Below are 26,691 nucleotides of genomic sequence, written 5' to 3'. Positions count from 1 at the left end.
CCCCTAAACCTTCCTGTTCCTTCTCTATTCAGCCAATAATTAAAAGAAATTAAGAGTATAATTGAACTCCTACTTTTCTATTTCCTGTTCTCTAAAGGCCCACTCCTTCCTCTCCATATCATCCATCATTTTCCTCCTCTTCGTGATTTGTGAGGCATTGTCCATTGTTGGAAGAGTTGCTTCCCATGCACGTTTTTCCCGGGCACGTTCAATCATCTCCACCTCGGCGAGTCCTGCTGGTAGCCCTCGACCTTACAGGGACAAGAAGCAGCAGCTCTTTAGAAGAATGGTGAATCCAGCAAATAACCACCACCAATAAAGTATTAGAGGGCTGGATAGGCACACACAAGCAGAGCTGTCAATAGCCAGAAGTAAATACTTCTAGGGCCAGTAAAATTCTACAGTATGAGGAATGGTAGGACCTGCAATTGCTATAGCTTAGTTGATGTTAACACTAGCACTTCATTCCTCTACTGCAGGCTGCAAAGGAGGAAAAACTTTTCCAGGACAACACTTTCTGAGAATGAGCACTTTCTTTGGCATGTTCAGTGTCCATCACTATTGTGGGTATGATGCTGGGAGATGAGGATCACAGGTATATTTTGAGGCAGCAGTGTTCGTGCTGATTTTTCACTGATGTCTAACTCAGAACAGCTGAAGAACAGTAGGTAAACAGAAAAACTGCTCCTAGTTTGCATCTGTAAAACATATGACCTTTTTATATTGAATGATCTCAAAACTCTTTATGAAATGCCCCAGAACAGTGCTATTAAGTAGGAAAATAGCATACCTATTTTAGAAATAGATAAAATAATATGCCCCAAAGGAAGACAATGAAGGGCTGCCAAAGCTGGCAATAGACTTGAAACCTGACCTTGAAAAAAGAAAATCTCCTGCCAAAGAGGCGACGATTATTATCATTTATCTTAATTTCACAACTCACCCCAAGTGAGTGTAGCAAGTGTCAGAAGTTCAGGGACTGAGCCACTGGGAACTACATATTCAGGGGAATAGGGATCCGTCTGGGCTTCACCATCCCTGTAATCTGTCTGTGTGCCCAAAGTTCGTAACTTGGGACTGAAGAACTTGTTGTCTCTTGTAGCTGAATGGACATAGGGCTCTGTCCTAAAGACATGCAAGATGGAAGAACGTTTGTAACATTCATTAAAAAAACCAAACCAAAACAAACGCAACACTAAGTCAAAGGTAGAATACCCAAATGGGTTTTAGCTTAACATTGCTCCCATTGATGTTAACTCCATTATCTTTAGTAAAAGCAGACTGAGGCTACACTGAGTCCTCTGAAACCTCCCTCCTTACGGAAACAATCCAGAAATCTTATGGTTTCAGCTCTCACAAGTTATTACATGCAGATCTTCCCTATGTATCCATTCTAAAGCACTGCTTTTAATGGGCACAAAAAGTAACTCATGGTTGAGTGTAAAATGAAGCTGGACTGCTTCAGTTTAGCTTACATGTTTGTCTTTCCAACAATTCCAGAATAAAGATTCAATTCTGATGTAAGCACGTGCAACTTCCATTGACTCTACTAGGAAATGAATCTTCTTATGTCCCCTCAAAATTTGATCCCCACTGGAAACCACATTAGACTACTCCATGGATGCTCTGCACCACTGAATAGTACTGCAAGTATCACAGAGATTGTAATAAAATATCAGAAGATTTTCCAACAATATTGCTGTATTGGAGAATCTTCTTTGCATTGGTATCTCTTCTAGGATTCAGAGACACTTGGCTTTCTCTTTCAGGCCTCACAATCATAACACACTTGAAGCACATGTCCTTTACCTACAAATTACTACTTATATACTGCAAGCAAATTCTGAAACAGTCAGTCACCTGTTTCTTCAGGAGTTCTTAATGGTGAACAAACCCTTACCTCTTAACAAATTTCTCCTGCTGGTTCATTATGAATAATATTGGTCACCAGCTAAATAGTTTCCAAATCTTTTTCTAGTGAGATATGACCCACTACACAGTAATGTTCCAGAAGTCACTACTTACTTTGCCATTGCATAAGCAACATTTAGTGGAAGCAGCGTATTAGAAGGGATGAGAGGTCTGAAAAGAGAATGCAGATGTAAGACAACAACCATGAGCATAAAAGATCATTACAGTTTAGAAAAACTGCAGTCCACTAATTTCAGTGGAGTTACACTGATTTCCCACAACTCAGGTTCTGTAGTTGCATGTTTAAGAATTGTGCCTGAATGTTAAATAATTCTTTCACAGCTAAGGAGTAAGAGATAAAGTTTCACCAGCAGGACTGAGTGTTATTCTTCTGTCAAAGCAGCAAGTGGAATTGCAAAACAAGACAATAATTAAAAGAAGTTTGTTTTGAGTGTGTTCACAACATTTTGTGTATGTTTCACTAATTAGTTTACTTTTTTCACTTTGAGCTTTTGAGAGGTTTTTTTTTTAATAAATTCTTGAAATCCTGAAATGAATTCCTACCATCAGCTGGTAAGGTAAGCTGGTTTGGACTTATCTAATTTGATTGTTTCCTTTTTTGTAGTATTTTATGAAGCATCTTAAAAGTGATATGGGCTCAACAACATAGTAATAATTCCTTTTTAGGCATTCTTATAGTTTGCATATTGCAGTTCACTATCAATTTCCCTTAACATCTGAGAGACTTTAAAGCTTAATTTCAAATTGCAGAAGATAACATCATCTTTGTCCTTTTGTTGTTGTTGTTGTTAAAGGAGTCATAAAGAACTTCAATTTATTAAATTTGGCAATTTTTTTTATATTTAAAGTGGACATATTGGCCAATAGCTGTTGACTATTACAGTGAATGTAATTCAAAGTACATGTGACTAAGTTGAGAATGTTTGTATGCTAGCTGTTGGTTCAGATCTTGAGTCCATTGCTGACCTGCAGTGTCATTCTGGAAGGAGCAGAGCAGTCCTGCAGTGGAGGACATTGATGAAAAGTTAATTAAGGATTCCATTTGCTTCCTTTCTGCTCCTGGCAGAAACTGGGAATTAAAAGGTTCCTTCTTACAAAGGCACCTTTCCAGGAGTCTGGAGAACCACAATGGTTTTGTGAGCATCTTCTTCCTTTGTGTAGGAGGATCTACAGCCCAAGGCTTTCTGAAACAAATAATTGTCAAGTACAGAATGCCTGGTACATTTGCTTATATGGTAACTCATTACCTGAAAATTCTGGCATAGCGTGAATTTAAAAAGACCTTGTGATTTAAGATTTGGTTACTATTTAGATTTTCCATGGCAGTGATCAAAGAACTGACAGAAAAGACAGAAAAAATAAGGCTCTGGCATTTATTCACATGCTCTTTAAACTGCACAAAAGCAAGCTTCTGAACTCTGTTTCAAATCAGTTCATTCCTTACCGTGCAAAGTATTTGTAGCGATTCCTTCCACTAACTTCAGGATCTTCATACACAATTTGAGGTATTTGAAGAGAAGATTGAGCTCTAAAAGCCAAAATACAGGATATCATTTAAGAAGTATATTCAGAGCAGTTCTGATCTTTTTTTCTTATGCTTTTTTTTTTTTTTTTTAATCTCTCTCTCTCTGCCTCTCTGGTTGCACAAACATGCACACTACAAATTCTACAAAATCCCCATACTTGTACAAGCAATTCTATTTTGTTTTTTTCATACCTACATATATAGCAAAACAGTTTGACACTTTATGTATATTTCCCACAATGTAAGGGCAAGAAATTGTCATTTGCTGCCTTTAATAAAAATGTCTTATGTGCTTGTCATGAAAAGGATTGGCCACTTGTAAATGCTTGACCTTGTAAAGCAAACTTTTATTGGGAGTGGGGGGAGCAAGCTCATTTCCTCAAGAGGCAAAAACTTTCCATAACAGAAAATATGTGTAAAGGAGTAGAATGAACAAAGGGGAAGACTACCACTTTCTACTTTTCAAAAGTAGCTAATGAGATTTTGAGCAAACGTGGAAAATTTTAGAATCAGCAATTTCAATTTGAATTCTCCAATAAAGGAGAAAAATTAGGATGATCATGTGAATGTTTCAAAACCTGTGCTGGAACAAGCATATCTTTTGCAAGAACAGTCTTTCTTCATTTTTTTTTCCCCATTTTGAAGTAGGCAGACTGTTTAAAATTTTCACTATAACATCTTGGAGTGTTTTCTTTATTTTAAAGCTTTGGAAGACCATGAGGTAGACCTCATTAAGGCAGTCAGTGAGAGAACATGTAGAATTGAGTCCCTGAAAAGCTATGCATGAGGATTGCTATTCGATTTCACAACCACTTTATACTCCAGTCTTATTCTTCTCAACCTGCAAGGTAGTTAAAACCAAGAAAGATAAGTTCTTTTTTTAAAAAAAAAAAAAAAAAAAAGCCCATATCATGCCATTAAGGTAAGTCATTTCTTTAAGCTATATATATGGCAAGTCCTGAAGGTCATGTTTTTCGTAAGACCATTTTTGGCAATATGTAAGAATCCGGACCTCAGATGTACGGGATTGTGGGTGCTGGAGTTGGTTGCTGCTGCCTAATTTTAAATACAGAGGTATATTTACAGAGATACAATTAACAATACATAATATTGCTCGACAGCTGGGATCAAAACAGCGGATCGCATGCTGAGATCAGTTGTCTTCAAAGACCTCATCTAAGCCCCGCGAGCTGTGCTGTGGAACTCAGGGAGCCACAGTATGGCTACCCACTACAGCAAAGCCTATAGAGAGATGCTTCATTAACCTCCCGTGACATACAATTTACTGCCAAGGTAAGTTTAAAGTCATCTCTTCCCAGTGCTTTCAGTCATATCACATAACAAAAGAGAGGGGAATGTTTTGAGATGCAGTGCTGTAACCTGAGAATACTTGCTCAGCACTAATCAACCTATTATTGTGAAGTTGTGTTTGTAATTCAAATGAGTTAATTGAGCTGACTAGTTCCACTAGCTGACTCTTTACATATCAGACTGTTGCTCCATCCAGATGGATTTGTGTTTCATTCAGCACAGGTGGGCACTTATTCTTATGATCTAACTTTATTAGCATAAGCTGTTCATCCTATTATGGTATAGTTATAGGCACAATGGGAACCCAGTGAAATAGCCCCTTTTATTCCACAGATCCTGCCTCTTGCATGTCCTTGACTTACATTTGCTGACTTTGCTGAAATAAATGAGCATTTATTCCTGGTAACCTTGCAGACGCAATGCAACTACTGAGAAGACAGCTGGGAAATATTCTATCTTCTGTATCAGCAACACTGTCAGTCAGTGCAGGTTGAAACAGAGGGGATGTATTTCTCATGTTTTGTTAATTTCAAGGCATTTTGCAAATACATGTTGTTGAAATGCAAATCAATTTTAAAGTGGCGCAGGGGTCAAATAAGTTCTTGTTACAGAATAACAGGCAAAGTATAAGAAGCCACTGAGGTTTTCATGTGCGGGGGACAGTTTGAAATGCTGAAAACAAGAAAAAAAATATTCTTATTTTATTATGGAAATGAGAAGAATACGCTTTCGAAACTGAACAAAACCAGGTGTGAAATCCGCTGTATCATTCTTAAACATCTTCGATCACTGTCTGGCATGTGGTAGAATTTACCAACAAGCCCAGAGCACACATCATCTGAAAAGCCTACGGTCTAAAGTTAGCTTGTTAATGCAGCAAAAACTTCTGAAAACCACTACCTAGGCTGATGCCTACCATCTTGAATACAGCCACAAGAGGACTCAAAAAAATACATGGTGTGGCAAAACATGTAAACTTTTTTTTTTTTTTTTTTAATATTTGCTGAATCAGAAGCCCAAACTGTGATGCCAGGAGAAAGTTCAACTAAGAAACCCCTGCACTAAAAATGTGGTGCCCTGGTTCAGGCCCCATACACCCTTGCATGAGCAGCAAAAGCAATCTAACCAGCTGCAACTGCATGGGACCAAAAGGAAACAGCTCCTGATGAAGTAACACACATGAGTCACTGAAGTCTTCATAACTTATCTGATCTATAAGAGATTGAAATAACTCTCTTTCCCGGTAACCGCTGCAAAGCAGATAGCACAGGGATGAAGGAATGTGCAACATCCACCCTGTAAGAAACAGATGGGCAACCATACTCCACAACAGCTGCAAACTCTTAATTTCAAGGGAAATATAAGTAGGAGCAAATTGCAGTCATCTCCACTTCAGTGTGCATGGGTTTTTGTCGGTTTTGTTTGCATGTTTGTTTTAAATTATCCAACCATAGAACACTTACGCAGCAAGCTTCTGAAGAGCCTCCAGGCGCTGCTGAGCCCTCCGTCTCCATCTTCGGTCAATAAATGGAGGCACCGGATCTTTGCCCTCCAGGCACAAACTGTGGCCCGGGAAATGAATCAAGCTACTAAACATACTTCTGAGCATTGGTGCCTTTACCTAATGTTCGTGCGGACACAAAGAAGAGAGGCAGTGATTTAGCAATTTCAAACAGCATTAGAGATCAGAATTTTAGCTTGCTGTGATTTACAGGACTGCACATTTGGGATGGGGAAAGAAGGCATACGTATGCTAATGATGTCAGCTGGCTAGATGGTACTTCTCAAGATGTGGAGCATACCAGACTAGCAGCAGATGCACAGTTATGCCTTCTGGCTGTTTTCCAGTGTCTAAACTTACACTTAAAATCAAAGGATCTAACGGTTCGTTACATAAAGAAGTTAGCGTGCAGTAACTGTGAATATGCAGTAATATGAACTTCTAGCACATTACCCCACGTAACTCCCTCCTATTTGGTGTGCTCTAGAAATGAAGTAACATATTCCACTTACAAAGTTACATTATTTTATACTGTAACAGTTTTAGCATATGTTAAAAATATCTCTATGGGAGTTAGCACACAAAAATGATCACATTAAAAATCCACACCCTTCCTTCTAAGCACTAACTCTCCTGGGTAGATACACCTTAAATCTCTAAATTTATGGTTGCCAGTAAATCTTTGCAATTGTGACTCAAGTATAAGTGATGTAGCTATATTGGCTTGAGCTTCTGTAAAGCCTGAAATAATTTTTGAATTATGAATCGCTCCTTTCATTTCAGCAGGTGCTAACTCAGATGCGTATAGGGTAGTGGTGACATTTCAAGCACACTAACTCACCAGAGTGTAAGAGAGTGTCAGATGATGAAGATGTAGGTACCCTGCTATGAGTAGCTGCTTGCTGTGCATGAGACTGCATTTTTGTTTCATTTCTCTCCAAAGGGAATTCAACTTTCAGGAATTTGGAAAACCCTGTAAACTAATATCATCACAACCCCTGTCCACCCGGTTTTGTGATAGAGTAAGAATTCAAAGATGTATTGTTTTGAATTGCACATTATGCACTTGCTGATTCATATGCTTAAAACATGTTTTATGCCAGTCAGAGTGAGTCCGTCACCATACCCATCCACAACATTACACCTATGACGTGACATTAGTGACAGTATGCTTGCTTACTTTGTCTGGCCTGAACTGTTAACACAGCCATACTGTTGCAAGGATCTCTATGATGACAGGCAATGTTCCCAGCTCCATGTGTATGTCTCTCTACAGAGAGGCAGACAAACACACATTTTTTCCATGTAGATATAAGAAAGAGTCTGAGATAATGGGGTAGGAGACATCCAGAAACATTCTTCAAAAAAATGTTTCTTGATTCTATTGTTGGAAAGCTGCTCAGGGATTTTGTCCTCGCGGTACAGCAATGGAGTTTCAGAGTTCAGAATATCTGCCTTGCAGGCTCAGTCAAGTGCATAGCTTCAGGGGACTCTGTTTAAAATCCAATTCATTGTGCAGTTGTACTGAGTCTGTTTTCCTTTGGCATTCTACTTATATGCAGCCTGTCCAGCCATCAATCACTGCTCTCTGAAGGTGTGACTGCAACTCCCACAGACATGCCCTAGCTGGTTTTGGACTAGCTGGGGTGAATACTGATAGCAGGGGAGCAAATGCAGTAGGGAGCTAAGCATGGGCTAACTAGCTGAGGGCTTAGCTAGTAAGTTAAAATTGCACTAACCTAGGATGAAGAATCAGGACGGGTCTGCAATCTTTACAGGCTGCTTAGCTGTTGCTACCTAGTTCATTTTAAACTGTCTAATTATGCTACCTTGAACTGTAGTGTAAGTGCCCAAGGTAAATGAGAAGGCACCATGTGAAATAACACATTATTTTAACAGTTCTGCTTCAACAACAGCCCAAGAACCGTCCAGTTCGTTTTGTAGATCTTAATAACATACAAGCTATTGTTAACAGCATTTGGAGATAGTCTTTTAAAAGTACTGACACACAATTTAGGAAATTACTCAGGACATGAAACTGGGCATTTCTAGGCTGCTGCTACAGAGTCACCCTAGGCCTGCAATCATGGTTACTCCCTGTGTTAAGTCTTGTTTTAGATAAAACTGCTTCCTTTGCTTTGTATTTTGCTGTTTTAAGGGAGCAGCTTAGAACTGAGACAGAGTTTCTACCCATGTGTATGCATACATGCAGAAACATAAGGTGCATACGTGAGCTATCTTTGGCCAACACCTACCACTTTATCACCGACAAGCTGAACGTGGACATTTGACTTTGAATGGTCCTTCTCACTTGATAGTGTGTACAGAGGGTCTGAAAGGTAAGTGAACAAATGGAACTAGTTACATATTTGAGGAATCAGCATGAATCGTCAAGCTCCATTGTCTGTCCATATGAGAGTATAAAACCAACTAGGGAAGAAAAAAGCTGAAGTACATGTCTCCGTATCAAAGAAATTCCACCATCACACAAGTGAGCCTCAGAGCTGAACTACTACTGTTCTGTGGAACACGCACATGACTGAAGAAAAACCTACTTTCTTTGGAAGCGCTGCCGAGTTAAAATAGAAGATGAAGACATGAAACAGAAAAAAGAAAGCATGGCGCAATGGTAAGCAGTGGAAATATCGTCCTCTACATGATGCGTCCCTCTGGGACACGGAGCTAGTGCTGACTTTCCTCCAGCTCGCAAATGTTTTGCAGTCCCAAGCCTCTCCTCGCTCCTGGCAGCTTCCTTACCGCTGCCAACCCTAACGCTTTACCCCTGCGGGGCTCTGCCCCGCTCCTGGGGCTTGCACCCATCCTCCCGGCTCCAGACCTGCTTTCCCTGCCTAGCCGGTTGCCGGCCTCTCCGTGACAGCCCCTCGGCCCGCTCCGGCCCTGCACCTCGTCTATGCACGGCGGCCGGTCGGGAAGAGAGGCGGGAGGCCTGCTCGGGCAGCCGCAACCGCCTCGCAACCGTCCCGTCCCCTGCCAGCACCCAACTCCCCACCCGGGGCCCGGCCGAGCCCCGCTGGACGCCACCTCCCTCCCCGCGGAAGGGTGTCGGGCCTGGTCGCACCGGTTCCCTGCCCCCCGCCAAGCCCCGGGGGCTGCAGGGGGCGCGGGGAGGACGCCGTCCCTCCCGGCTGGGCCCGGTACCGTAGGGGCAGTGGAAGGTCCGGCCGGGAGCCATTTGACGGCCGTCCCCGAGGAGCGGGGCCCGCACCGCGCCCGTCACCGTACGGCTCATGGCGCCGCCGTTCCCATGGCGACCGCCGGCGGGCGGGGCCGGGGATGCCACGCCCCCCTACGGCGGGACGTTAATGCCGGGGGGGGCGGCCCGGTTCTGGGGGGGCGGTCAGGTTCCCCGGGCGGGGCGGCGGCGGCGGCGGCGGCTTCTCGGGCCTTTCCCCGGGGACTAGGCCCGGCCCTCGGGGTTTTTCCCGGCCGTTTCCCGCATGCTGCCGCCGCTTCCTCCGAACCTCCGGTGGCAGGGGGTTGGCTCTCCTCCCCCGCAGGGCCCTGTGAGGCGGCCAGGCCCGCCCGCCTCCATCTTGTGCCGCCGCAGGAGGGGAGGGAGCCCGCGGCGTAGCGGCGGGGGCGCAGCCCTGTCCTGCTCCGGTGTGGAAAGGGGGGGACGCGGGTCTTTCGTCGTCTTTTCATCTTTCGTCGGGCTTAGGTGGGGTTTGGTTTTTAACGGCTCTTGCCGGAGTTGTTTTATGTGATGCGCTCCAGTCCCCCCGGACCCTCGCTTAGTGATTAAGAAAACTGGTTTAGGAATGACAGTTGGGGACTGGGTTCAAGCCTGGGTATTATTCCTGGCTTTGCTTGTTACTGCTTAGGACTTCTGCGGCTGTAAAGTGGTGAAAATAGGGTTGGTATCCACTGCCCGGAGAGGTATTTTTGCACGTGTAAAGCATCTGGAGAGACCGGCACAAAGTGTTACAAATAAACATTAGGCTTTGCAAAACATTGCTGGTTTTGCAAGGAGGAGGCCATCCTCGCTGTGAGGAACAAAGTTGGAAGCTTCTTCGTGCTGTTAAACAGGAACGGCTAACGCTTTGGTCAGCCTGAGGAGATACGGAGGCAATGCCGCTGAGACTTTTGGAATAGGACGTAAAAATCAGCAGAATTGTAAATGGGCCCTTTCCTCTGCCTATAATCTTGAAGGAAGTCCCTTGTTTTAGTTATTTTGTATATAAAACTCTGTATACCAAGTAATTATTCACAGCTTGCCAGGTCTGACAAAATTGTGGCCCCTCAGTGCTTCATCACAAGAGAGCAATGTTAGAACTGTGGTTCCAAATTCCTTGGCTCTGCCAATTTACGCATAGACATTTAATTCAACTTCAAATGCTGGTTTACTTTCTTAAAGGCCCATCACTTGCTTGAAGCAACAACTTCTTTTTTAGGGTAGTTGATCAAAATGGGTCAATTGAAGACTCGCATGTGGGTCTGAACTAAGAAATGCTGTCACAGCTTTGTTGCTGACTGACATGTATAGGATACTACTTTCCGCAATGGATTGATCCATGCCCTAAAGATACCCAGCAAGCTGTAAAGGCCCTCATTTTACTAGAGAGCTTTACAATGTGATCTCTTATTTTAATTATTGTTAGGGGCAATGAAAGTCACTTTTTAATAGAGTTGCCCAACATTTCTCATGATCAGATTCAGTTTTCCTGTTTTGTATCTCATTTCATTAGAACTCCATAATTTCCATGCTGAATTTTTTCCATGCTGGACATCTGCCTTGAGGCAATGAGGTGTGTAAACTGTACTTTGGCCAAAAAAATGATTCTTTGTCAGCTCCACCCTCTCACGTTTTTCCACTTTAAGGTTTTCAGAGATGACTGGATACAGGTGGCCTGGAGTTCTGTTTTTCTGATGAGGAAAAGAACCAGATGGAAACCAGGTAGAGAAGAAATAATGGAACAATTACATGAGTTCTTGACAGAGTACAGTAAAATGTCAGGGCATAGCTTAACAAGTGAGTACTTTCTGGAGTTGTGGAAGATCAAAAAGGCGCAGTCCTGCTATTAACTTTAATTGCATTAAATTGGACTAAATGTGAGATGTTGCCACCTTCTTCTTTGTTCACCATGAGCTGCCTGGCTCCGCTGCCTCTGATCTCTTGGTGTTGGCAGCTGAAAGACTATGTGGGGAACCATCTCGGGAGACTGATGTGGCTGAAAACTAACCTGTCAGAAAATAAAAGGTAAAAGTTTTCAGGTCACTGCATAGCTGCCTGAAGACTAGTACTTGCTCACGGAAGGTATATGTAGCTGAGCTAAAAAGCTCAAGGTTCAGGTTCATGGAGCTTGCTTAGATTAGATTGGGGGTGGGGGGTGGTGAAATACTGGCTTATTTTTAACTAACGTTTCAGAGAAATCTCTGTGCATTACAGATGTGGACAGTGAACAGCCTTACAAATGTTCAAAGATGTGTTGATTATTACTATCTTGAATGTTCTTTGCCTGAAGTCTTCATATTCCTGTGGATCTGCAGCTGGAGTGAAACCTGGCCAGAGCCCCTGGCATGGTGGTGTGTGCTGCGGAATACACTGCAATAGCGAAGCAGTGAGGTTTGGTCTGAATCGGTCTTTTTTTTTTTTTTTTAAATGTAGATCAGCCATTTCCAAAGAAAAAGATCCCAAAACATGAAAGGCTCTGAGAAAATGTTTGATCCCAGGCAGTAAACTCGGCAACCTTGTCTCTGACCAGCGCTTTGGAAAAGGGACTCAAAGCTTATCTGGCAGGTTGGTCTGTCTGCATCAAGAACACATCCTGTCACTCTGGTGAAGGTGAGCTGAAGGCAACTAAACTGTAAGCAATCAAAAAAGATTCCTGTTTCTTAGTTACAGTTTTCAAAGAACTTGACTGGCGGGCTTTCTCCTCAGAGCTGCGGGCTGTAGCATGATTTTTTGGGTTGGCTGTTTCATTTTTTTTCAGTAATAGCTTTTCCAGAACAAGACTGTAGCTGAGCTGGGGTGCTGTCTATCTGATGACTTTTTTTATAGCCACTTGGCTCTGAGGGGACACCAGGTGCTCAGATGTACGAGTAAACTGTCCACACCTTTGTGAGTTACTGTGCAGTGACTGAGCGGACTAACTCTGTGCCAGTGCTTAGCATGTTGCAAAATTGCAGTAAAGTGCACTAGTTTAGCTGCCCATGAAAGAGGCTGAGCCAAATGCATTTTATCTCACATTAACCTTGAGATAAGATGGTGTAATTTGCTGCAAGATGAACTACTACTCTGTTGATGGACTCGTTATGCTGTGATGACTTGCTGATGTGTTTGAACTGTAAAATCAGACAAAGAGAAGTGGAAAATTTAGACAAGGAGGGTAGGATTAGGCATTAGTTGAGAGCAGAATAGTGGCTGGACAAAGAGAAGATGGATTGGATGTGAAAGTGTGGTTTTAGAGGAGAAACTTGGCTGGCTAAGCAAAGAAAAATTAGTAGAAGAGTGTGGTGGTAGAGAACCAGTGTGCAGGGGGAAGAGGGAGAGAGAGGGTGAGCAGCCAGTAGAGCAGAACTGAAGTGGTCTTGGCAAGAAAATGGGAGACCTAGATCAGGAGCTGAAAAAGTGGGGAAGGGTGCAGAAAGGCAGGACAAGGGGGGAGAAGGCAAAGAAGTTGAGCTAAACAGATGATGAGTTTCTCTACTCTGTCTTCCTTCTGTCCTCCAAAGCCTGGGAGGGAACTGAATTTCTTGAATGTGACTTTTCCCCTGAAATTCACGAGGATCTGTGAAGCCCCTGGCAAGATGTCATCCATCTGGCTTTAAGCTTAATTATGTAGATAGTGCTCTTCTGCTCTCTGTTCGTTAGCAGTTGTTAAATGACAGCACTGTTGTGGTGGTGGGTGCATGTGATGGTTTGTGGCATCTTTTTGCTAGTTATTAAAAAAATCTAAGTTACAGGCAACAAAGTTACAGCAATAAAAGCACTGTTGAGGCTTTGATTGCAGGAAATGCCCAAATTGTCGTCCATTTAAAACCGGTAACGGTTAGCGTGCCATTTCCCATTCTTGCCACAGGATGTCGCAATTTCTCCATGTATGGTCCATCTTAGTCTCTAACCTGGGTGGTGCCAGTTCAGCACTTCTGTTAAATGTGGAATGATATAAAATTAATTTGGCCCTTGAAGCCATCCAAAGTAAGCTCTAATTTCCATTCCCTGTCCGATCTCCACATAGTTTACTAACTGTGTGTAATAAACGCCTCTTTCCAGATGTGTGAATCGAGCAGGAAAGCAGCAGCACAAAGCTGCAGTCAATGTGATTACTAGGTTTTTAATCCAGAAGAAGGGGGCCTTCCTCCCAGCCCATCAGAAGAGACTGTGAAAGAGAGTGAGGAAAAGAGGAGGAGGAGGAAGATGTGGTCACTATTCCCGGCAGGGAGCACATCAAAAAGATGTGAGAAGACAGATGCTGTGAAATCTAACTTTTTGTGGATTAAGGCCTTGTTTCTGTGCTGGCTTTTGGCTTAGTAGGGCATTATATCCATTGTGGAATACCTCACTTGTAACTTGTGACATCTTTTGTAAAAGTGGCCTTGGAATACTGATTGTGGTAAATGGAGGTTTGCCAGGGTGATGTCTTTGGTTTCTTTGTGCTGTTTTTACTAAGAGCTCTGCTGAGAGAGGCATCTTGAGATACAACTACTGAAACTGAAAAAACTAGATGAGCATCATTATAGGAGACCTGTTCTCTCCTGCTTTTCTTTTCTTAGTATGACTGTTGGCACACTTCTTGTACTAAAAGCAGTCTACAGATGAGGATAGCCTAAAAAGTCAAAAGTTCAAAGAAAATGAAGTAGTAGTGCTTTGTGATCACAGTTAAAGGATTCACTTCAAAGTGTGCTGAAAGACTTCCATAATGGTTTTGATTAGCACTTGGGGAAAAAAAAAATAAAAAAGGAAAGTGGAATGAAGGACATTTTCAGCCCATGGTTCAGAGAAGTCCAATTTGTGACAAACCCCTGAGTTTACCAATACTTCAGGCATCTCTGAAGGACATTTGTATACTTAATTTCACTTGCATTGAATGAGCTTTGGATGAGATTCTTAATGAACAGGGATGACATTTGAATGATTTGCTGGGCTGAAGTCAGAAATGTTGTTGTCTCACCTCAGTAGGAAAAGGATCTTGGATCGAACTGCTTAGGGGACTATTGAATTCCTAGTGTTCTCACTCCTCCCATGCAATACTTGGAAGAATAAATGGCAGTGCCAACATGTTAGCTTGCAACTTTCAAGTTCCAGTGTGTTAAGACATTTCTTTTTAAAATTAAACCTCAGATTCCCTCTGTTCCTTGCTGCACCAATCGGTGGTTGAATCAGCAGAGGAGATGCCACATCCTAGTCAGAGCACAGGAGGTAAGAGAACAACCAGAGGAACAATTTGATGGAAGGGGAATATTACATTAACAGGCAGGATTTTATCCCGTAGGCTTAGAAGTTGGGATGAGCTTATATCTTCAAAGCAATCAAACTACTTTTTCCTTCTGGAGACCTGGATGAGAAATGTACTTCTAGCTGGGTTGTGATGGGATTCCATATCTGCTTTTCAGGAGGGTTTGGCCCCAGCCTTATCATCTGTTTGTCTATTTTAAAAGTAAATAAATTAAAATCTGTATTTGCTGGTAGCTGCCTGTTGAGCTGGGGGAAGGGAGTCCAAGTGCAGGGAGGGAAGGCAGGCAGGCAAGGTGTAAGTAGAAGGAGCTTGAGGAGGGATGGGAGATGTTTCAGGGAGTGGAAGGGGTTCCAGCCACCACTGAGTTCTGGTTCTGGTAATATCCATTTCTCTCAGCTCCATACTAAGCAGAGAGAGGACAGTTCTTGCTTTAAAAGGGCAATCCTAAAAACCATTTGGAGCCTGTTAATAGTCTGGATGGGAGGATGTGAATTGCCCTATTTTACTCAGCCAAGCCTGAGGAGAGGTCCTGCTGAAGTACTGAGCTCCCTAACACTTGACTGGTGGTGCCTGTGCAGCCTGCAGGGATGCAGGGAGGGTGCTGTCACCAGCAACTGACCATCCTGGCCCGGCTGATGGATCACGCTTCCCGACTCTGCTCTCCCCCAGACAAGGCAGGGGGCTGGCATGACTAAGAGGGGTGGTGACTCCCTCAGAATGTCAGGGGCTGTAGAGAGAAGGTTGTCTCCTTGAGCCAAGGAGATCTCTTTACCCAGAAGCTCAGGAGTTCAGTAGCTAGATTTTTAGTGACCGCTTGATGGATTGTTTGTACTAAAGCCCACAGCAGCGCAGGGTAGCTTAACAGTTCAGCAGACAGGGAGACAGGTAGTATATATTTATCTGATGTGTCAAAAACTATGAAATGGAGTACCTTGCTGACCTCTGCAGCATTTCTGCTTTCCTTGCTCTTTCTCCTATTGTTTGCCAAGGTGCCTGGTCAAGTCTGGCTTCCAGCTAGTTGGAAAACTTTACCAGGGAGTGAATGTTTGTGCTTGCCTGATCTGAAGGGAGCACCAGGGACTCTTGATTTTTCTGTGACCATTTTAACCACTCTTTTCATGGAGTTAAATAGCTGGACAGAAGTGTTATGGAGACTCGTTTTAGCTTGTTGTTAGAATACAGTATAACTCTTCCATACACTGCACTCTTATTTCCTCTTGAACAATTAGTGTGACATGATCTTAATCCTGTCTATTACTTTCCAAAAAAATATTTACTTATCATCCTTTAATTGCAATCCAGTGAGGGCTAGGGGCCTGAGGGAGGCCTACCAGAAATAAAAGGGTGAGACAGCAGTGACAGGACACTCAGGCCACAGGAAGGAAAAAGCTAGAATCGGATGGGGGCTGAACAGAGCCCTCTCAAAGGATGCGTAAGTATCACTTCCTTCATGTAAGAAAACAAAGCCTGTACTCTCTTCAGTCATGAAAGTTCCTCTATCGTTCCCCTCTGCCTTTGCCTGCACCCTTCACATGTCACGTCCCAGTCTCAAATGGTGGAGACTGAACAGAACACAGTACAGGATCTAGAGCACATCACTGGTGTCTTGACGTATCAACTATGAGAGCATGACAGGAACTCAGCATCTAGCGTGTTGATCTGGAAATGTCCCCTCTTTGATCTTGAGTAAGTCTTTGGAGGGACCCCTAGGAGAATCACACCTGGAGGAATCCATTCTAGGTTTTAAATAAGGGACTGGAGTAGTTGAAGTTAATGATGTGCCAGTCCAGACAGGAAGTGTTGAGTAAAATTTAGTGTTTGTTACACAGAGTAAATACCAACCCAAGACACTCAGTACTTTGAGAAAATGCTGCACAGCATACTCTACAGCATCTTGAAAACCAGGGCAAAATAGCCAGGATATGGGCTTGAGCTGAAGGTTTAGATGACATTTTCTGCCATGTACATGACTTGTGTTCCCATGTCACTTTTTCAAAAATAATTGTACTCCAGCAACATAATGTATTTAGGAAGATGTCAATGTAAATAGGCTCTCTTGAGAATCCCTCCACCTGCATATAGAGATGCCCTAATGCTTCTCAAAATCTGACCGTTAAGCACTTGATAGCCAAGTCCAATTCATTTTTGGTGGGAATAAGAATTCTAAAGATCTCCTTGAGAAAGTGCCAGTAATGCTCGTTAGACTTAGAAAATCTCCTGGATCAACAAGAAGAAAAGCAGAAGAAAACAAGTGCAAATGAATTAGGTGTTCAGAGTTGAAACCTAGCTTGACCACTGATGTGAAAGAAATGGCTTTAGAGTGACTGAGTTTTCTGCATTATTTTGTAACTTTGCAAGTCAAGTAACAGCTGTGGGGATTGTAAATGGATTCAGAAGATACATAATGTTGCAGGCTCCTTACAAGCAGCTTGCAGCATTGTACAGCATATGGCTTGATGCAATATTTAAAAGGAGTGAGGTGGTGGGATGTGAGTATATAGAAGTATGCAGCTGCAATCAGTGACATCTCAAAAATGGCATGGCTCATGTATTTGTAAATACTAATGATTCCTTCCAGGCTTCCAGTTAGCTCCCGCAGTTTGTAGTGAATGTTAAACTATTTTCTATAGTGGAGCGTCACATTTCATAAAACATGATCAAGAGAGACTTGCATAGATTCAAACAAGACAGGAGCGCTACCAACACAGACATCAAAATGGCATACCACCAAGCAGAAGAAAATTGTTAATAGCAGCAACACTTAGAGGAAAAAAAGGACAACTGGAATGTGGGCAGTGGAAAAGAACTGTACTGTATTGCTGCTTCTCCATTGATTGACAGCTTAACACCATTCACTGGAGTTGCAGAAACACTGCCTCGTTTGCAGCAGAGCCAATCAAGGTTAGAAGTTTGTATTAGGGAGTATTTTGTGGAACTACAGTGAGGCATTTTTCTTCAGTACACAGGCAAGTGAACTTGGGTTCTGAATGAGATTTCCTGTAATGCATAAGCACAGACCTTAGGCAGCATTTGATTTTTGTGGGGTGACTTACCAGAGATCATCCATGCATGCATGTGGTGCTACCTATTAACAGTGGCTCAGCTGTCTGATTGCTTGGGGTCACATTCTGATCAGTTCTGACAATTCATATAGGGCTTATGCAGAAGTTTGAAAGTCTTAACTCTTTCAGCTCATGAGAATTGAGAATGAAGGATGTTTCCTGTTTGGAAAGAACTGCATAGGCAGCTGTCTTGGTTAACTCTGCAGTGGAGGAAAGATAAATGTCTGAGGATAGCAAAACTTCCCCGTGGGTGACTAATGTGTATCTTCTTCATGCCTAAACACTTTTAAACCTGGGCTATTTTTTTTCTGATGTTTAACTGAAACCAGAGAGTCTGACTGCAGCGGAGGGACAGACCTTTGCAGATTAGTGATGTTATTTTCCAAATACAGATTAGGATTTTCTGAATTACTAAGCGTAGTGACTGTCAGACAATACAGGCTTGTGTTCTTCAGCCATGCTCTTTTGTTGTGTCGGTAGCACATGCAGCCATTTGAGCGCAAACACCTGGCCTTTCCTTCTCACCAGTCTGTGCAATGGGATCTATTCCAGAATGCTCGGATTTTCACAGGTGTTCCCCCCACAATGGGAAGCAGCTGATCAGTTATCCCAGCAAGCACTGAAGTAAGCCTGACCAGGTTTGAAATGCACCTCCAACATCAGCTGCTGCATATCTGCGTTGTGGAAAAGCTGCCACATGTCAAAAGGCTCAGTTGAGCTTGCCTCCAATGCATGTGGAACAGGCGGGCTACTTTGTGGCACAGCACAAAATGCCGGCTTCCTTCTTTCACCATGTTACCAGGGTGATCGCATACTGAATTTGCTGATCTGGCTTTTGCAGTGTTGCATGCATGGCAAATTCATAATCTTTACTAATATGTTTGGATATGCTTTCAGTGGGCAGTGAAAAGAAGAGGCATAGCATGAAAGTGATGATAGTAATAATCTTAGCACAAACTGAGGAGAGATGTGCAGAAAAAAAAGTGAGAAAGATATTAAGATCCTTTAAGTTTATATCAAAAACAAGCACTGATGTCTTTTTTTTTTTCTTTTCCTGCATGAACATCCAGATTTCACTGGAAAAGTCATCCACTGCTGGAAACAGTGTCTTGACTGTACTATAAAACCACTGGTTTCTTAGCAAAAGCAAGCAGTGGTGGCAATTCTTGAAATTATTTTTGCTGCAAATTTTGATTGGGACAAGAGTCTGCTCTGCCTGTTGCTGTAAGAGGGTTGCTATCTTCTTTACTATGGAGGACTAGGCCGCAGAGTCCTGGTCCCAACATGAATTTCTGGGATGCTGTGGTCATAGTCCTGCAATGTCAGAGACAGCAGTTCTGGTTCTAAAGTGGCAAGTGCCTGCGATCTTGCAAACTACCTTCCACCTCCAGCCTCTGACACTCTGAAGATTTGGCTGAATTTCTGGCAAGAGATGATCTGTTGCAGTAAGAGCTTGTAGGGTACTCAAAGAGACAGAAATGCCTTAAAAGTAATCTTGATTCTACTCTTGTTTCTTTAAGGGCTTGCTTGCCAGTATGGAAGGAGACTCTCTCCATACAGCCTTCCATGGTGATCTCCTGGGAGGGGATGGTTCAGTCCTGTGGTACAGCATCCCTGCATACAGAATTCATGCCGTAGTCCTGAAACATGGGGATTTGCCTCTTCAGCCTGGGAACGGACTGGTGCATCACTTCTTAAGGTGATTTTAGTGCAGTGAACCACTTGCCTTCACCTAAAGATGGAGTTTGAAGCTTAGAGGGGATGTAATTAATCACCTTAGAGTCTCTGCCATTGTACTAGATCAGAGCAAAGTCCTTCTATCCTAGCATCCATTCTCTCTCAGGTCACACCGCTGAGCTGATAGTATTTGGTAGTTGCAGGTCTGCAACTCTGATCAAAAAGAGAAACTCTACCCTGTAGTTGGGCAGTTAATATAGCAGGCAACAGGGCCCTGACAAGTCATCTTGCTCAGAGGTTTGAAGTCCTTTTTTTCCCCCGTGTGTATCTAAGCATTGACCAAAACCACAGACAACTTCTTTGATAATCAAACACAGCGTATGGTTGACTGGGCTGCTGAAGCAGTGGCTGTCTCATGTTTATACTACATCAAAGACAAAAATATTTCTCTAGACCAATATTAAACAGGTTTCTTTTTTCAAGATGGTAAAAGGTCATTGGTTCCCAGAATAGGCACTACATGGAAAATATCAAAATACCTTCAGCTCTGTTTCACCACACAGATTTTCCACAGTTAAATTTATTTTCCGTCATGTATATCGGAAGTGTGAGAAATCTGGAAAACCCTGGACTACCCCAGACTGCTACTTTCAACTGACAGTGATAGGGGCTTACCCTACCTAACAGTAACAATGAATGTAAATATATTTTTGAGGTTCCTTGAAAAGTCTGTCCATTTGAGTCTCTCTAACAGACAAGTACTTCTTTTTTTGGACAACCATTCTTTTAGTGGGCTGAAACCAAAGATAGAAGCCAACAGCAATGACTGCAGTGCTACTGTGATATTTACACATCATGAGTCACTGCTATATGTTCTTTAATTCTGATAAAGGGGAAATAGGGAACAGGGAAAATAATTTGGAACCCCAAGGCAACTGAGCAGTCTCCCCCTATTTCACCCATTACTCCTCTAAACCAGAGCTGCCAATGTCCAGTGCTGTCTGTAGTCCTTGTACTCTCACATGTGGCACCAGGCTTCCAAGTGACATGGTAGATTGAGGGAGGGTCTTTTTTTCATTATCTTTTTCAGAGACTCTGAGATTTTCAACTGCATCTTCTTTCCTGGGTACTGGATCTGACAATTTTCCAGCAGTCTTAGCTCAGTAGCCTGCCCTTAGCTATACCTCTTTGACTGGTAGATAAATCTGTTCATCCTGACACATACTCTTTAATATAATTCTTCTGCCACTGTCAGCAGGCAGAGGACAAGTGGAAAACAAAAAGCACCAAGGTAACAATCAATCCTTACGCACAATGTAATGTCAGAAGAGAAAAGGCTGTGAGCTCCCCTCTGCACTGTACTCCAAATTGGTGCAATCAGTATGAAGATGTGTTAACTGTGCTTTAATGGCAATTCTCTTCCTTCTCCTCCCTCCCAGCACCTGCCCCTTCATCCCACCAAGAAGTGATTCCTTCTTCCAGGGTGATTCTGTTACAAACTATTACCATGCAGGCAGCATGGCCAAAATAGCAGCGCTCCTCCTTAATCTATTTGGACAGCTGCTGGAGTTAAAATGGAGTGCTGCTTGCAGAGATGTTTAGTCTCCACATGCCATACCTTTGTGCAGACCCCTCTGAAGTCTTCTCCCAAGATGACTAAATTTTAACCTCCCCCGGCCCTTGGTATTCTGTAACTCTGGCAAGAGTATAAAATGTGTTTTGTTTGGTCTTTTCCTGGTTTCTACAGGCTAAATCAATCTAATTCAAACTCTTTTTTTTAAATAAAAGATGTTGTTAAATAAAAGATACTGTTCACTTGCAGACTTGGGAAACCCCCTTTGAGGTTTTTTTACCACAGGCTTTCCCTCAAAGAGTTTGCATTTCTGCCACCAGCTCTTTCTAGGCCTTTGGATAGTGGCCAGCAGATAAAGCTTTAGAAAAAAAAGACAAAGCTAGTTAATTTGAAAGGAAAACTTGCTTAATATGTTCAAAAAACCTTAATACCAAGGCACTGGTTTGAAGAGCTGATCCGTGCTTTTGATAGGCATTTCAGTCTCAGCTCCATCTTGCAGCATGTTTGCATGGATTTGGGAAAAGCATATTCTGGTCAACATAAGCAACCTGTACATCTTCCAGTTCATCACAAACTGGCTGTATGGCCTCCCAATGTGTGCGCGCTGAGCCAGGAGGCTGCGTGGGCGTAGGTCAGTCTGAACAACCTTCCCAGCCGAATGGGATAGCTGGGGACAGGCTATGGAGCCTGAGATTCACTGATAATTAAGTAGATGGCTGATGAGGTGAGCGAGTGTTACATGACACCATTTCAGAGGCAGGATGGCAATGCATCAGCGATCTCCTCAGAAGCCTGTGTTTCAAGGAGTCACATTGTCAGGGTGCCACACAGGTGCCCCGATGGTGAAGACAGGAGAGCTTCATCGACCTGTGTGATGAAAATGTAGAGCTTTGGACTTCTGGAAAAGAGCTACTAAGTTCTACTTCTCATCTCTCTCTGTGAGAATGAGGGGATCAAAAAAAGAATCCTCTCCTGTCATTTACTCATTCAGGTAGCACAGGTCGGTGGTGTTGGCATTCACCGTATGATCCAGAGGAACAGAAAAGCAAAATCTCTCAACAGAGAATGACCTCACTTCTGGCCTGGCTTACTGGAAGGGTAAATACCAAAAATAATGAAATAATTCTCTCTGTCTTGCCCAGGGCTCTTGAAAACAATGGGGCTGCTTGATATTTCATGAATGCTATAGGGCAGGACCCTTTTCAATCTTTTACCTGACTGGAGTATTCAGATTCCTAGCAGATATTTTGAGCTCCTAAGTTTTGCTGAGACTGGGAGCATGCAACCTGTTTTATAGAAGCTACTGCTATTTACTTTTCGTCACAGACCAAAATAAATACCTCTGTAATTGACAAGTATGGGATAATCTGCCCCAAGTGTAAAAAACTCATCCTAAAAATCAGAAATTAATTAAATACCTAAAATACAGGCCTTCTTGTCAGTGTTCTTGTCAGTGTTCCTACAATTTCGGATCCCCTTAGTATCTGGTCCAAGCTGCCAGTTCTTCTTTGTCTCTTGCTACACCCTGTTAAAAGGCACAGCAGCTGCATCCCACTGGGCATATTCTTCTTTTCCCCTTCCAACTTCTCAGCAGTGTCACATCCACTGATGTGCAGCCCTTCCCACGTTACCTGTGTGGGGCGTCCCTTTGCTCTGCCAACGTGCCTGCCAGTCTACACACGAGCAAGTGTAACCCTGTCGCCATCAGGGCTGGTGGCAGGCACAAGCGTGGCACACAGTTGCGTTAGGGAGCTGACAGGCCGTGGCGAAATAGCCAGGCTGTTTTGTACATAGCAGAGACCTGGAAGGCAAGAGCGGCTGCTGATGCCTGGTTTGGGGCAGACGACAGAGGAAAAGCAGCTCTGTGTTTTTTTCCCTGATTGCCCGTGGCAGGGACCGGCCAGGCTGTCCCTCAGCCATGAAACAGCAACATTTTGCGTTACCAGTGATGGTGGCTGTGCTCGTCACGTGCAGGTTCTTCGCTCCCACACATCTCCAGTTTTCTGTGCACGACTGCGATAAAGAACTGAGCCCCTGCTTTCCCCACTGCTCGAGTAGGAAAAAAGAGCTTTAGGTAGCTGGCTACAACTTTCTGATCAGGGGGCCTGGCTCTGGCAGAACTGAAATCCTGTCAGTTGCCGCTCTAAGTCTGCGGTGGGTGGCAGGTCCTCTCAGGAGCTGACGCCATTTTCCACCCTCCTGCCCGCTCCCTCCTTCCCTCATCTTTCCGGCTCCGTAAGGGTCGCGCGTTCCTGCAGAATATCTCTTTCGACACGCTGACTGATTGTTACAGACTGGAGATCCGTTTGTCTTCTAACCGCCCCCGAGCCGGGATAACGGCTAACAGCCCCCCCGGCTGAGGGAAGGCGAGCTCCCGAACTACATCTCCCAGCATGCCGCAGCCGGGAGATTACCCGGAACCAGCGGAGGGCTCCAGGCTGAGCGGTCCCTGTGGCGGAGGAGAGCGGTCGTCCTCCTTCTATCCCTCCCTCCCTCTCTCCGCTCAGGCTCCGGGCAGGCAGGTAGCGGCGGGCACCGGGGCTGGGGCGGGGACGGGACGCAACACCCCGCTGAGGCCGCTCCCTGCCCGGTTCTCTCCCCCCCCCCCCCCAGGCCGTGGCCGCCGGGAAGCCGCCCGCCATGTCGTCGGTGGCTGCCGCCAGCTGCGACGCGAAGGAGGCGCGGGAAGAGAAGAAGCCGCTGAAGCCTTGCTGCGCCTGCCCCGAGACCAAGAAAGCGCGGGACGCCTGGTGAGGGGCCCCCAACCGTCCCGCCTCAGGCTTCTGGTGGACCCCGACTCCCTCGGGGAGGGCGGCGGCTCCTGCGGGGGCATTTCCCCTTCGCGGGCCGGGCCCATCGTCGAGTTAACGGGGCTTTTTAGTCAGTCCGCCGCCCCCGGTGTGGCTTTGACCCGCTGGATTTCCCTCCCGGCCCTGCCCCTTGTTACCCTTCTGGGAGTTTCTTGTCCCTGCCGATGTGCCGGGGTGATTTTTGGGAACGCTCCCCGGGTGGAGGGTGTTGGAGCATCCAAGAGGGGTGGGAGAGGGAGAGCACGGAGGAGAAGCTGTCTTAAAAGGGTAAATGAGAAATGGGGAGATTAATATCTCACAGCCCTAGTTTAAAACAGGTTTCTGAGATTAGCTTTTAATGCCACTTACAAATCTTCACTGCTGTTGACTGGCCGAAGCAGCTATCGGCAGGTAGTAATGTTTTTATTGTTTAATTGATTATAAACGCTGTACTCCCTTAAATAAATAAAAAAAACACTTTGTTTTTTAGGTCTCAGAGGATGACCTTTCTCACAGGTGCAAAACTTGACAATGATATATATAGCTGCATTTGTAATTATAGGCTTAGTCACAATCACCAAACAGCATGAAATGCACCCCCAAAGTAGAGTTGCTTTGTCTATGACAGTAAATCTTTAAAAAACTTTAATCTGGTGACCAAGTTGTCTTTTTTTTTTTTTTTTAACCTGACAGGTGGTACAGATGTTGTTCAGTAGGTGACATAATACTGGAAGCTGTATTTTTGCTAAAGCTAGGGGTGCATGTTTAGATAGGTGGTAGAGTAAAGGTGAGTCCAGGGACCCCTAAGGAAAGGGTGGTAGGATGCAAGTCCAGAGTCAGATGGGGTTGCCCTGGGCGGCCAGCAGACCTGTCCGTACTTACTGTAATAAAACTTAAATGATTAAGAAAATAAGATATTTTAGTTATTCACAATTTGGTAGTTTTCTGTGGCAGCAAGAACACCGTAATGTGGTGGATGAGGGTTGATCAGACCCGTGACCTGTGCTCTGCAGAGCGGTTGAATCCCCGCCTCTGGGGACAGGAAGCGCTCTGCCAGTCAAATCAAAGAGCAAGTCTAAACTGCTTTTGCGGTATACGCCGTATACTGATGATGGTAGGCTTTTACCGCTATTTGAATATATATTAGACACTTGGATGGATGCGTAACACCAAAAGTTGCCATATGTGAAATAATTTTTTTAAGAGTAGCTGGACAGGTTTTTTTGCTTCAGGTTCCCTAAGTACCAACTGATGCTGGACTAAAATGTCATTTACTGGTCAACCTATTCTGTATTGGTCTCTTACTGGAGAAATTTTGTTGCTTCCTTACTGAATGATTTGAAACTGGTTGCTGACGAGATCAGCATACTTGATAAAGTGATGCGACAGCCTTGTGTTGTATGACAAATCCCTGTCTAGACTTGCCCGGAATAGACACCGGCCTGTTCGTAGGAAATTCTGTTATGCGTTTCATCAAAGTTTTAAGTGCACAGCTCTGGACTTGGTCACCTTTCTGAGATAGTATTATACTTTCCAAAACAGTGCTACCCTGGACAGGATAGGCAAAAAGATTTCTGGAGCCTAGTAGGGATTTTTGATTGTCCCCAACAGCTTGTCAGTTCTGTGGCTTTGACTAATAGTAAGCAAACATTTTGTTGTTGAACCTTGGAAATCTTTTTTTTCTGCAGCATCATTGAGAAGGGGGAAGAAAATTGCAGGCACCTAATTGAAGCTCACAAGGAGTGTATGAGAGCTCTGGGCTTCAAGATATGAGATGAGCAGGATTGTGAATGTGGTGAGTATAGCCTTCAGTGTCCTGGCATCTCAGCTGGTGCCACTGGAAGGCCCAGAGTACTGCTCGTGATGGCAGAGGTATCCTCCTTATGAGAGGGAAGACAAAATAATCCTCATTGACACTAGAGTAAGCACTGCTGTCCTTGTGAGGGTGGTGAAGACTTCTGGCAGTGTACAGCCTTTGCGAGTAGCTCTTCAGCAGTAGAGTATGGTTCTGCCTCTTGTTGTCGTCTAATAGATCTGAACTTGAACTTAGATTTCTAATGCTAGGGCAGTGTGGGGGTTGTTTTTTGTGGCTTTGTTGCTGGGGGCTTTTTTTTGTTGATTGTTGAACTGTCCCTCAATATCCCGTGGAAATCCACATTTGGTGAAGCTGTCTTTCCTCTCTCTTCTAGATGATGTCTGTGGTGTGACTGTGTTCTGGAAAGCTGCAAAATGAATTTTTTCTGCAAGTTACTTCAAAGAACAAATAAAGAATCTATTTATAAAGAGTCTCTAATGATAGACTGTGCATCATGTCTGTGGCTTTTCCACTGTTAGCTCTTGACCGCTACTATAGAAAATATATTTTTTTCCTCGTAATAAAAGTCTGAAAATCACCAGCGTTCCTGACTTCTGTTTCTTTTTAAGTAAAGAAACAATGGTACCCTCCTCATTGAAAAGAGCATGTGAGAATGAGTAAAGCCTGCTTACTCATTGACATGAGAACATTGATTACTCCGGTGTTGTGGTTGAACAGGTGGGCCTTCGGTAGGTTTTCCCACTGATGCAAATTGAGAAATCGTGCTAGTAACACAGCCTTGTTACAGCTTTCAGCAAAGGCATGCTGAAGCTTGTCGTGCCATTTGTGACGGTAGGTGTAACTGTACTTGTACAAAGATGACCACTTTCGAAATGAACTTTCCTTAGAGTCAAAACTGGATTTGCTTTCCCCTGTTAGAATTCTTCCAACTTTTTTTGAGTAGCTTTACCCTGGGATTCAAGCTTCATTGTTTATAATGAAGAATTAAGTACTTTCCATATCAAACTCAAATTATTGAGCTAGTAGTTCTTCAAGGGAAAGGGAGCAGAGGACTGCAGATGTATGTACAGGTCACTTGCCTGAAAGCA

The 26,691-nt window shown here is 43.8% G+C and overlaps 2 protein-coding genes and 1 long non-coding RNA gene across 7 annotated transcripts in view; 2 read left to right on the top strand and 1 right to left on the bottom strand.

The window, feature by feature from the left end:
• The window catches only part of CFAP91 (cilia and flagella associated protein 91), a 40,776-nt gene extending 31,228 nt beyond the window's left edge, over window positions 1–9,548 (bottom strand). For all 4 annotated transcript variants that reach the window (XM_069785851.1, XM_069785849.1, XM_069785850.1 and 1 more), the window contains exons 1-7: window positions 9,429–9,548; window positions 8,525–8,601; window positions 6,232–6,389; window positions 3,377–3,460; window positions 2,026–2,082; window positions 944–1,125; window positions 74–251 (exon numbers count right to left, since the gene is read on the bottom strand). In XM_069785851.1, the coding sequence (XP_069641952.1) occupies window positions 74–251; window positions 944–1,125; window positions 2,026–2,082; window positions 3,377–3,460; window positions 6,232–6,389; window positions 8,525–8,601; window positions 9,429–9,519 (827 nt within the window). In that variant the 5' untranslated portion in view covers window positions 9,520–9,548. The remainder of the gene's footprint in view (window positions 1–73; window positions 252–943; window positions 1,126–2,025; window positions 2,083–3,376; window positions 3,461–6,231; window positions 6,390–8,524; window positions 8,602–9,428) is intronic.
• An 819-nt stretch (window positions 9,549–10,367) lies between these two features.
• Window positions 10,368–21,246, top strand: LOC104314188 (uncharacterized). Its single transcript, XR_011325145.1, has 5 exons — window positions 10,368–11,035; window positions 11,109–11,259; window positions 11,896–12,072; window positions 18,229–18,372; window positions 19,269–21,246. It is a non-coding gene; the product is annotated as an uncharacterized lncRNA (long non-coding RNA).
• A 2,115-nt stretch (window positions 21,247–23,361) lies between these two features.
• On the top strand, window positions 23,362–26,178 carry COX17 (cytochrome c oxidase copper chaperone COX17). 2 transcript variants are annotated; one of them, XM_069785847.1, is made up of 4 exons: window positions 23,362–23,505; window positions 23,612–23,748; window positions 25,476–25,582; window positions 25,977–26,178. In XM_069785847.1, exons 1-3 carry the CDS (start codon window positions 23,392–23,394, stop codon window positions 25,558–25,560), a joined length of 336 nt encoding a protein of 111 aa, XP_069641948.1. In that variant the 5' UTR covers window positions 23,362–23,391; the 3' UTR covers window positions 25,561–25,582; window positions 25,977–26,178. The 2 variants fall into 2 exon arrangements, with proteins under 2 accessions (XP_069641948.1, XP_069641947.1); XM_069785846.1 differs by having other exon boundaries at window positions 23,377–23,520.
• The last annotated feature ends 513 nt before the right edge of the window (window positions 26,179–26,691 follow it).

The sequence above is a fragment of the Haliaeetus albicilla genome, chromosome 6 (assembly GCF_947461875.1).
Source record: "Haliaeetus albicilla chromosome 6, bHalAlb1.1, whole genome shotgun sequence".
Lineage (NCBI taxonomy): Eukaryota > Metazoa > Chordata > Aves > Accipitriformes > Accipitridae > Haliaeetus > Haliaeetus albicilla.
Note: the sequence above shows the minus strand (reverse complement) of the source record. Positions and strands in the feature narration are given on the sequence as shown.

What these genes read in the sequence shown, in the direction of transcription:
- COX17 (XM_069785846.1), top strand. Translation starts at nt 23,392, where the DNA reads ATGCCGCAGCCGGGAGATTACCCGGAACCAGCGGAGGGCTCCAGGCTG. An exon ending in CTCAGGCTCCGGGCAGGCAG is followed by an intron (nt 23,521 to 23,611) that starts GTAGCGGCGGGC and finishes CCCCCCCCCCAG; the next exon opens with GCCGTGGCCGCCGGGAAGCC. An exon ending in AAGAAAGCGCGGGACGCCTG is followed by an intron (nt 23,749 to 25,475) that starts GTGAGGGGCCCC and finishes TTTTTTCTGCAG; the next exon opens with CATCATTGAGAAGGGGGAAG.